General features: G+C 40.9%; 1 protein-coding gene across 1 annotated transcript in view; it reads left to right on the top strand.

Moving 5' to 3' along the window:
- The window catches only part of LOC132406619 (leucine-rich repeat transmembrane neuronal protein 4-like), a gene marked incomplete at its 5' end in the record, with an annotated part of 50,009 nt that overhangs the window by 24,346 nt on the left and 13,326 nt on the right, over nucleotides 1-12,337 (top strand). The window contains one exon of the mRNA XM_059992818.1: nucleotides 5,996-6,014. Coding sequence (XP_059848801.1) covers nucleotides 5,996-6,014 — 19 coding nt within the window. The remainder of the gene's footprint in view (nucleotides 1-5,995; nucleotides 6,015-12,337) is intronic.

Genomic DNA, 12,337 nt, shown 5'->3' with positions numbered 1-12,337 from the left:
AATCTATTTTAGTCAGGCAATCCATCTCCCCTCATTTAATGGAAGTAAAAAGACACGTTACATTCCAAAGGTTCCACGGGCAATCTTGTATAAATGTATCCTGACAAATAACTTAATTTTATATGTCACTTATCCAATACTATTTTTTTTTCAATTTTATACATTAAATGAGTGGTTGGAATATACAATTTGTTGTTAGGTGTCTTTACCCATTATAGACAATGGGTCTTCCTTTGCCGCACGTGATGGATAGATTCTTCCATTTCCTATCTATATTCTGTTCAGTATCCGAACGGGCTTGCTTTTCCCTATTTATAATGACACTGTTCCTTTCCATATTAAGCACAGAAAGGCAGCTCTCACTATTGTATGAAGTGGCACAATTTCCTATTATATAAACAAGGGTTTTTGATGAGGTGGTGATTTGTTTTATACATAAGAACTCTTATTCAAGAAAAATGTTCTGGGTTGCTATATACCATAGAGCGTCAGTTCCCTACAAGGTGCATCGGGAAAGTTTATTTATGAAAAATACACACAGGACTTGCAGTTCCTTTTAATTTACACTGTGTCTGTGTTCTCTGTAACATGCACAGTTATTCTTCAAAATATATAAAATTCGTAACTGCCTCAAAAGCCATCATTCTCTGTAATACACGTTGACTGCTATTCTATAATAGTCACAGGGGCTTTTACTTTTCAGTATTCACGGAGAGTGCTATTGTCCACACACTGCACAAGGACTTATTCACTGAGCCTGTTATTCTCTGGAATATACAGAGACTGTTATCCTCTGTGATTTACTTATAGACTCTGTTATTCTCCATAAAGGATCTATTTTCCATAATGTACATGGGCTTTCATTCCATAATGTTCACAGGAGCTGTTATACTCTATAATGTACACAGGGGCTGCTGTTCCTTTATAATCGATGCAGGAATGAGCTGTGAAATGAGGCTGCTTATCTCTGGTATTGAATCTCACTGTAGAGCAGCAACAGTTGAGCTCCATGTGATCAGATCGGGCGAGCTGGCCACGCATTGCTGCCTACGCTAACATCTGGTACCTTTCAAAAGGGGAAATGACAAACCAGGGCTACTTGCGCATAACAGCATAAAAGACATCCAGTCTTTTCAATGCTGCTGGATATTGAGGGTTCAGTGTTAATTTTATAAAGGAGGAAGGGGGGGCATTTAGTAGATTGTGTTGTCAGCAGGCAGATCATGCACCGAATATGGCATCCCAGTGCAGGGTTTCAACCTGAAACGTCGACAGTGTACCTGTGCAAGTATATTTTAAATGCTGTTAGTATACTGACGTCAAATATTTCCTCTAGCAGCTCATTTCATACGAAGGCAAGGATTAGCTTTGTCACATGTACATTGAAACATACAGTGAAATGTGTCATTTGCATCAATGACCAGCACAGTCTGAGGATGTTCCGGTGGCAGCCCACAAGTGTTGCCCTGCTTCTGGTGCCAATGTAACATGCGCACAGCTCACCAACTCTAACCAGTATGTCTTTGGAATGTGGGAGGAAACCAGAGCACCCGGAGGAAACCCACATGGTCACAGGGAGAACGTACAAACTCCTTACAGAGAGTTGCAGGACTTGAGTCCCATGCTTCAGTAGACATGCTTCAGTGTCTGTAAAGGGTGCTGTTGCAAGGTTTCGACCCAAAGCATGGACACTTCATCCCAAGAATGCTGCTTGACCTGCTGAGTTCCTCCAGCAGATTGTTTATTGCTCTTAACTCTTGTTGTCAATAAGCCTGTTAATGTGTTGTTCCTTCATTGCCGTCTATAGATAATGAGGAAATTTGAAGGCTGTTGCCTGGAAAGCTACTATTCCCTAGACCGTTATCTTGTTATATTCACTGGCTCTGTTATGTTTCAGAATATCCACAGTGTGTCATTATCTATGCAATACATAAGGGCTTCTTTTCATCTACAGAGACTCACACAAAATGCTGGAGGAACTCAGCAGGTCAGGCAGCATTTATGGAAAAGAGTAAACAGTCAGTGTTTTGGACCAAGACCCTTCTTTGGATTTCCAGCATCTGTGCAGACTTTCTCATGCTTGAGATACAGAGACCGCTGTTTTTGAGCATTTACAAATATTGGGAAACAGTTCTACTCTTTCATGAATGCAAATGATTCTGCAGATGTTGGAAATCCAGAGTAACATACACAAAATGGTGGAGGAACTCAGCAGGGCTGCTGGTATCTGTGGAATACGTCATCAGCAAAATTCTAGTTTTTGCTTTCTTTCCATCTTTGGCTTTAGCAGGGAGCACTTTAAATGGAGACTTAATCACACACAGATGTAGAAGGATTCTTCATTCCTGTTTTCCGTAAAAGTTTTGATTTCCCAGTCAGGGTTGTTATCTCTGAGCTGAACCCCTGAACCTGGAGACCAGTGGTCCAGTCTGGCATCTATCCTTTGATCTGAACATGGGTGACTCTACCAAGAGTTAGAGTCCAAGGTCCTGACTCCAGCCAGCATAGCTCTCCAGGTAATTGAGGCATACAAGCTCCCAAACAATGACAAGGTTGTGGCCCTCTTAGAGGAATCAAAAATAGGTTTGGGTGTTAATGGGAGTAAGATCCTGTAATCTGCTGATGCATCACCACAGGTCCTAAAGGTGCCAGACTATAGGAATGTAGAAAGATGCGCTGGGTGGTAGGGTGGAGTGGCAAGGAGAATTAGAGGGAAAGAAGGGGTGGGATATTGCTTGTATGGTTTGGAGGAGTTGAAATTTAATGGCCGTTTTCTGCAGTCCTCTTTCTGTATTATTTGATTATCCTCTTGTGGGGGGGATGCCTGGGAGATTGGAGGGATTGTTGTTGTAATTGGTTATCTAAATGATGTCTCCCTTGGATTGTCTAAGACTCAAAGACATCGACATAAAGACGCTCCATGTTAGGTAAAGCAACATTATAACCATTTTTGTACTGCTGTTGACTTTCCTTTATTCAAAATGATGTATAATTCTGTATATACATTTGTCTTATTTGCTTTTGTTGTGAACGTTTATCTGTTGATATGTCCCTGTGCTGTTGCTGCAAGTTAACATTTCATTGAACAATAAACCAGACTTTGACTTTGCTTCATGTTCTACCTAACACAGATCTTCTTCCTTGCTTCAACTTTAATCCCTAGACCCTTGCTACAGCAGCTCTGTTTCTCATACTGGGAGAAGAAAATCTGATCCAGTTTGGGGTGGGGTTAGTCCTCATTAGCATGTGCCGTGTCACATAATGTGAGCGATCATGTTCTTCCGTCTATCCCTGAACTGTGAGGGATTGTCACCTGTGGGGAAGACCCTCTCCCGCTGCTGTTCCCATTCCTTTCTTTATCCATGACCTGGATTGTTCTTGAAAAATTGCCAATGCCTTCTTCTTTGAGTGGGGTAGAGGGAAAGTATTTAGATATTTTCTCTCCAACTCTAAAAGGGAACCAAGGAGCCTCACTCATTAGCAAGGCATTTTCACCCACAGAACTGCTGCTCGCTGGATGTTTTTTTTCTTTATTGCATCATTCTGTGTAAGTGCTAAAGCCAGTTGTGCGTGGAAATTGCAGGAGATAAACTCTCTCTGAAATACTCAAACCACCCTGTCTGGCACCAATAATTACTCCACAGTCAAAATTATTTAGATCACATTTCTTCCCCTATCTAATGTTTGGTCTGAACAACAACTGAATCTCTTGACTGTGCATTATTTTCTACTTTGAGTTGCTGCCACGTGTTTGGCTGATTATATGTTTGCATTAATGAGCAGGTGTACCTAATAAATTGTCATAAGCATGAGAAAGTGTGCAGGTACTGGAAATCCAAAGCAGCACACACAAAATGCTGAAGGCTCTCTGCAGGCCAGGCAGCACCTATGGAAAAGAGCAAACAGTCAATGTTTTGGCAGTCCTGATGAAGGGTCTTGGCCCGAAATGTTGAGTGTTTACTCTTTTCTGTAGATGCTGCCTGGCCTGCAGAGATCCTCCCTAAGTGGACATTGAGCCTGTGAACAGTACCTCACATTTTTAATATATACTATTTCTTTCTTCCACTATTTTTAATCTATTCAATATACGTATTCTGTAATTTATTTATTACTATTATCTTGTGTTTACTTCTTGTATAGTATGTATTGCATTGAACTGCTGCTGCTCAGATAACAAATTTCACATCACATGCTGGTGATAATAAACCTGATTCTGATTTTGATTTAATCTAAAGTACTTCTAAAGGGTTTTATACCTGTGATGTCTTGTCCTCACAGCCCAATCCATTTGGGTAACCTGAAGAAAACTATCTTATTCAAAAACTTCACCCACATCAGGTCTGACCTGCCGACCCCTTGTTTAGTGGTAAGGCTCCATGGCATAATAAAAAAAAAGAGGAACCCTTGACCCACGTGTCACTTAATGTCTTCATTGTCACCTTTCTCCCTGGAGTTAACACCACAATGGAAGTTTAGAAAAGGATTCGGAGCCTTAATATCTTTAGCACTTTGGATACTAAGAAATGTGGGGTTAGTGCAGGAAAGGAATGTGAAAAATAGCTATGATTTTGTCAAATGTCAGGAGAAGGCATAATAGCTGCCTTCTGTTTCTCTTCTCCATCATTTTGTCAACAGTTGATGCCTCCTTTTCTTGTATAGTCAAGTCCAGTATCCTTTATAATCCTGGTAAAGCAGAGTAAAGTTCTATTTTCCTGTTATTCAGCCCTTATTGTTTGTGCTCTGTTGATCAAAAGCAATCCCCAAGTGTCTTTTGCAACCCTTTAATGTGCATCTCAGCACTGAAAGGAGTATGCTTGAAAGCTCTCCACTATAAATGCATGACAGTGATCTTTCTGCATATTAAATGGCATTTCATATCCACAGGCCCATTCAGCCAACCAGATCTAAGTCGGCCTGCAACCTGTCAATTTGTTCCAAATGGCTGACCCCCACAGATAATTCTTGCATCTCCTGTGTATTTCTAAGTACATCCAGCGCCTTTCTTTAGATCATTAATGAAAATGATGAACAGTTACAGATTGCATTCAAAATGTAAATAGAGAGTTCTTAAAAACATAAACAGCAGCAGTTTCTGTGAAGTTCATCTCAGATGACCGATTTAAGTCAGCCTGGCTGGTATCAGCAGAGAGTAAAATGATCATTAAATGTAATAGTAAATAGCTAGAAAGGCTTAAAAGTGACAGAACTGGAGGCCAAGTAGGATTTGAAGCCAGGGTAGATCAGTCTTATTTGAATGGTAGGATAGGTTTAAGGGGCTGAGTGGCCTACTCCTAATATGTTACTGTGCATTATAAGCTGTGGTCAGGTTAATGAGATGGAAGCTTGTTTAGAAAACCTTCCACTGTAATAAAACCAGAAAATTCTAGAAATACTCAGCAGGTCAGGCAGCGTCTATAGGAAGAGAAACGATTAATATTCTGGATCTCTCTTACAAATGCCGCCTGACTAGCTGAGTGTTTCTAGCAATTCCATGCTATCAACATTTCTGAGGTTTAATTCCGTTTTCCAGAGAAGTGGGGATAAAAACAATGATATAAGGAATTGCATTTGATCTCAAAGCTATCATTGGGTACAAGTTAAAATCACTACAGTAGGATTTCCATGATCCTTACAGTTTACTCATAGTTAAAGGAAAGAAGTTACAGGCAGCCCAGAGCATGGTAGCATTGTGGTTAGCACAACGGCTTTACAATCCCACTGAGTGGGGTTCAATTCCTGCTGCTGCCTGTGATGAGTTTTTATATTCTCTCCGTGACTGTGTGGGTTTCCTCCAGGTGCTCTGGTGTCCTCCCACAGTCCAAAAACGTAGCAGTTGGTAGGTTAATTGGTCATTTTAAATTATCCTGTGATTAAGTGAGGATTAAATTGGGGGATTGTTGTGTGGTGTGGCAGGCCTGCTCTTAATAAGTAAATAAATGAAATAAATATAGCAAAAGATCACTGATCAGACATCACATTCATTGAGAAGAGGCAGGTGCTGCCTGACCTTCTGAGTGTTTCCAGTATTTTCAGTTTTTTTTTCATGGAGGATGAGTTTCTAAATAAGCAGCTTTTTCTGAACCTGTTCTCAATTTATGAACCTGCCATTTTTAAAGTCTTAAAGTTGATAACAAGCATTTCCAAGCTATATTGACTGTAAGTCATTCTGATACCAATTTCAGTAGGGTGGTGGGTAGAGATACGTCTCTACCAATGGAGGTGCTCCTTCCCTCCGTTAGCCTGCAGGTCACCCTTGCGCAAGGTGTAGCACCTGCTTAGTGTCCACCCCACAACCCATTGCATATCAGAAGACCTGCTTATGCAACCAATGACACCAGGCAGGCAATCTGAAGAGTATTGATAATGGCTGGTGTCACCCGTCTTGCAAAGATACTGCCCAGAAGAAGGCAACGGAAAACCACTTATGCAGAAAAAATTGCCAAGAACAATCATGGTCATGGAAGGGCAATGTTTGTCTCCTCCATGCAACATAGCACACGATGAGCGATTAGACCAGCTTCAGTGGTATGTAACAACAGTCAGTAATGATGAAGTTAGCAGAAGCCTCAGCTATTTAAATTATAAACAAATTACAGCAATGATACCCCTGAGGTAATACCCCCAACAGATATGTTAATTACCAAGCACGCTGATATAAAGACAGTTAAGAACGAAAGGCACCTAATGAGTTGTTTAGCCTGGCGATCAGGTTGTTAGTGACTCATGTGATGATGCCTACTGTATAAATGTTTAACCTTAGGATTTCAAGGAGGTAGATTCCTCACTTCCATCCCACATCCTTCACATTATCTCCATTGCATGAACCTCTGTTGCTAATATTTCTCTTGGTTACCATCTTTACTTGCTTAATTTAAAGCAGAATCATTTTGATGTAAGATTTGGGGTGACGCAGTAGCATAGCAGCTCATGTGATGCTATCACAGTGCCAGCCAGTGACCTGAGTTCGATTCCACTCCTGTCTGTATATTCTCACTGTGACCGCAGGGTTTCCTCTGGATGCTCTGATTTTCTCCCACATTCCAAAGGCGTACGTATGGGTTAGAGTTAGTAAATATTGGGCGTGCTATGTTGGCACTAGCAGCACGGTGACTTGTCTGGGCTGTCCCCGGCACAATCCTTGGACTGTGTTGGTCATTGACGCAAACCATACATTTTACTGTATGTTTCAATGTACGTGAAAGAAATAAAGCTAATTCATAATCCCAGGATGTACAAACGTACTTTACCCAATGGTAATGTTCAATAAATGTTGGTTTAAAATTGTTGCAATCTACGGTAATATCTTGGTGATGCACCATCAATAACTCACTCTGAGACGTAAGGTGAGATATCAGCTTTTATTGACGGGAAGAAGGAACAAGCAGTGAGTGACCACCATACGACATCCTGGAGACTGAGAGGCCGGGCTCAGGCCTCAATCGCCTTTATACCGGGGTCTGTGGGAGGAGCCACAGGAGCAGTCAGCAGGGGGCATGTCCAGACAGGTATACGTAGTTCACCGCACTTGGGCACATACAGCTAGGGTGCCTGAGACTTTTGCACAATCCAGTATCTAATAAATGTTTACCAATAACCTATAGCCAGGGGAGTGATGACCCCCTCCTGTTAGACTGTTATTAACCTTTGTTTACCAGAGCTCTGTTTATCACACTCTGCTATCGCGGATGTTCTGTGCAATACTACCATCACATTCTTATCTGGACGGTGTGAATGTGCACCCATTACTGTGTATTATTAGGGTAATTCTTGCACCACCATCTTATCAGTATGAACTTGTAAGTCTTGTAAATCTTATATTCTTTGACTTGTAAATCTTGTACATCGTATTTTTAAGATAACTTTTTTTATATTACTTACTCCTCTTCTACTATTTGTGTGAACTAGTAATGCTATCGTAACATTGTAATTTCCTTTGGGATCAATAAGGTATCCATCTATTTATCAATGTTAACAAAAACTTAACGCTCACACTTATTACTGTGTTGAGAGAGTGGAAATGGATGTGTTTCCGCTGTGTGCTTCATATCAAATCAAAATTTACCCACACAGGGAATGATATGAAAAACACAGCTTGCAGTACTGTGCAAAAGTGTTAGGCACCGTAGCTATATGGTGTTTATGTGCCTATGACAGTAAAACTTGGTGCAGGGTTAGGGATGTGAAGTTGCTTCTGTACAAATATCACTCTCCTCCCCCTAACTTAGCTCATAGAACTGACCTATACTAAAGTTACTCTGGTGTCCCATCCCACTTCTCAGCTGCTCCCCAAATACCACAGGTGTCTCATTCCATGATTTGATTTCATCCACACTTTGATTAAAGGATCAATGGAACCATTATTCAATCTATGGAAACAAGACCACATGAATGGCTGATTATTACCAATTCGTTTAGTCTCCCTGACAATGTCCTTCTTTACTTTATCCCTTGTCTTTAAAACCATTCACCCTTAGCTTGAAGTCAATTTTCCTATGCTCTAATATTGTGATTAAGGAAGGTAAATCAACTCCTTAGCTCAGTCTTTCATGTTTTGATAAAATCTGCATCAACAAGGTCCGTTTTGAAGTTTTATGCAGCCCTGAACTTTCCATTCCTCGCAAAGTTGTTTACCATATACTCTTGGGTGGCACAGTGATGCAGTGATCAGCTCTGGCAACCCTGGTTGAATCCTGTCCTTGCTTGCTGTCTGCATGGAGTTTGCAAATTCTTCCTCTGACCCTGTGGGTTTCCACTCATATCCCAAAGAAGTTACTTTACTGTGTTCTGCACTTTGTCTGGAGGAATGCTTTCTCATTTGGCGGTACATATGTGTAAGGTTGAATGACAATAAACTTGAACTTGAATTGCTGGGAATGTGAGGGAGAATGATAAAAATGTCAGATTAAAGTAAGTGTCAGCACAGGCAGAGTGGTCCAAAGGGTCTGATTTCTACATTGAGATTGTGAATTCCATCATAATGCCTGCTTCAATTATGTTCCATTGCTATTTATCCCTGCCCCACTTCCTTGACAATCATCTTAATGGCACAGATATTTTGTTTGGATACCTACATCTTTATAAAGGCATTATGGCTTCATTTGGTCTCATCTAGTCTTCAAGATTTAATTGTCACTGTTCATAAGCAGTGATTTAATCATTTAATTTTAGCACTGTGATGTACCTTTGTCAAAAATGTGTGCTCCCCTTCAGTTGCTAGAAATCTTGAGCAACACACACACAGAAAGCTGGAAGAACTCAATAGATCAGGGAGCATTGGTGGAGGGGAGTGAACAGTCAATGTTTCGTGCTAAGACCATTCACCAGTCGTGATGAAGGGTTTAGCCTGAAACATCAACTGTTTATTGCCCTTCATAATTGCTTTCTGACCTGCTAATTTCCTCTTGCATTTTGTGTGTTGCTTAAGATTTTCAGCATCTGCAGAGACTCTTGTGTGTAGGTGAGACCAGGTAAGGGGGAAGGTAGGTGGGTGGAAAGAGGAGATGATCTACGAAGCTGGGAGGTGATAGCTGAAAGAGTTAAAGGGCTAAAGAAGGAATTTATGGAAGAGGACAGTGGACCCGGATTAAAGGGGAGGAGGAGAGGGACCAGTGGAGAGTGATGGACATCATGAGGGCAAGGGAGAAGTAGTGGGAGGGTGACCAAGAATGAGGAATGGGAAAAGTCTGGGGAGGAGGGAGAATTTACCACAAGTTAGAGAAATTGATATTCATGCCATCAGATTGGAGATGGATATGAGGCCAACCCGCACTTGGCCTCATTGTGGCAGTAGAGAAGATCACGGACAGATATGTCAGTATGGAAATGAGAAGTCTAGTTGAAATAGGAGATCCTGGCTTTTACTGCAGATGGACCAAATTTGCTCAATGAAGCGGTCCCACAATATATGTCGGGTCTACCTCAGAAATGGGTTCCAATGTTATACCATCAGTAGTTTTCAAATGCCATGTGGGCTGAATTCTGACACCAAGACGCAAGATAGTGAACCTTACTGCAAATGTTAAAGCCATGTTAATGGGTGTGTTAACAGACTGTGAAATGGTCTGGCATATCACAATTTGGGGAACAGTTAGGAATAGCAAATGCTGTCCTTGCAAAATGGTATGCATACTGCAAAGAAATAAAGGTATATTGTTTTTGGATATGATGAGGGTTTAAAAGTTAGTTTTGGCTTTATGATAAATCTTGCATCCTTTCTGAATGTATTCTTGTAAAGAAGATTTGATGAAGTACTGAATTTAATAAACTGATTACCTCGGTAATTCTCTTAAGTAAAAGTACAGATGTTAACAATACCAATAATAGCTTAGCCTTGCCTCTAATTCTTCTTGGCTGGTCATGTTGTGTAGGCATTGTAATTTAAGAGCATGACAAACACCATAGCATCTCACGAGGCTGGAGAAACCTGCAGGATCAATGAAGGGAAATGGACAGTTGATGTTTCAGGTGAAGACCATTCTCTGGACTGACAAACACTGTTGTTTCCTTGTGTGTATTGGTTAAGTTACTGTACTTGAATCCAGAGAAAAAGTTATTAATTTAGAAACATTTTAGCACCTAATATCTCAATCGGCCATTTTAAATTTGGGCAGCTAAATGGATCTGATTTGGTTAAAGAATATAATATCTATAATTGTGGCCAGTAAACCACTGGATTACTGCAAAGACCATATGACCTACTGAGGTACTTCAGGGAAGAAAATCCGTCCTTTACCCAGCATGACCTTTGTGTGACTCATAATGGTTCTCTGAAATGCCCAAGAATGCTGTACAGTCTATATCAGAATTAGAGATGGAAGCTATGTTCTGACCTTCATTGATGATACCCACATCCCAGCAGTGAGTGAATCTCCACTTGTTCATATACAGGTCTTTATAAGACCATAAGATATAGGAGCAAGAAGTAGGCTATTCAGCCCATTGAGTCTGCTCCGTCATTCAAAGCTGATCCAATTCTTCCAGTCATCCCAACTCCCCTGCCTTCACCCCATATTCGTTGATGCCCTGGCTAATCAAGAACCTGTCTATCTTTACCTTAAATGCACCCAATGACTTGGACAACAAATTCCCTAGACTTACCACTCTTTGACAAAAGTAATTTCTCTGCACCTCTGTTCTAAATGGATGTCCTTGAATCCTGAAGTTGTACCCTCCTGTCCTAGACTCCCCTACCATGGGAAATAACTTTGACATATCTAATCTATTCAGGCCTTTAAACATTTGGAATGTTTCTATGAGATCCCTCCTCATTTTCCTGAAATCCAGGGAATACAGCCCAAGAACTGCCAGACATACCTCATATGGTAACCCTTTCATTTCTGGAATAATTCTTGTGAATCTTCTCAGAAACCTCTCCAATGTCAGTATATCCTTTCCAAAATAAGGAGCCCTAAACTGCACACAATACTCCAAGTGAGGTCTCACGAGTGCCTTATAGAGCCTCAACATCATGTCCCTGCTCTTACATTCTGTACTTATAGAAATGAATTCCAACATTGCATTTGCTTTCTTCACCACCAATTCAACCTGGAGGTGAACCTTCAGGGTATTCTGCACAAGGACTCCCAAATCCTTTTGCATCTTTGCATTTTGAATTCTCTCCCCATCTAAGTAATAGTCTGCCCGTTTATTTCTTCCACCAAAGTACATGATCATACACTTTCTAACATTGTATTTCATATCCCACTTCTTTGCCATTCTCCTAAACTATCTATGTCTGTGCAGGCTCTCTGTTTCCTCAACACTACCTGTTCCTCCATCTATCTTTGCATCATTGGCAAATTAAGCCAAAATCCATTAATCCCATTGTCTGAATCATTGACATACATTGTAAAAAGCAGCAGTCTCAACACCAATCATTGTGAAACTGGCAGCCACCCAGAATAGGGGATCCCTTTATTCCCATTCTCTGCTTTTTGCTGTTCAGTCAATGCTCCACCCATACAACTTCCCTGTAATTCCATGGGCTCTTACCTTGCTAAGCAGCCTCCTGTGCGGCACCTTTTCAAAGGCCTTCTGTACTCTACATCCACTGCATCTCCTTTGTCTGTTCTGCTTGTAATTTTCTCAAAAATTGAAATAGCTCAGGAAACCATGCTGGCTTTGGCCTGTCTTGTCATGTGCCTCCAGGTACTCAGTAATCTCATCCCTATCTATCGACTCCAATTAATTTCCAACCTCTGACATCAGGCTAACAGGTCTATAGTTTCTTTTCTGCTGCTCCCACCCTTCTTAAGTAGCAGAGTACCATTTGCAATTTTCCTGTCATCCAGTACAATGACAGAATCTACCGATTCTTGAAATATCATTATTAATGCCT

Source organism: Hypanus sabinus, chromosome 1 (genome assembly GCF_030144855.1).
Source record: "Hypanus sabinus isolate sHypSab1 chromosome 1, sHypSab1.hap1, whole genome shotgun sequence".
NCBI classification, from domain to species: Eukaryota; Metazoa; Chordata; class Chondrichthyes; order Myliobatiformes; family Dasyatidae; genus Hypanus; species Hypanus sabinus.
This window is presented reverse-complemented; position numbering and strand designations above follow the sequence as displayed.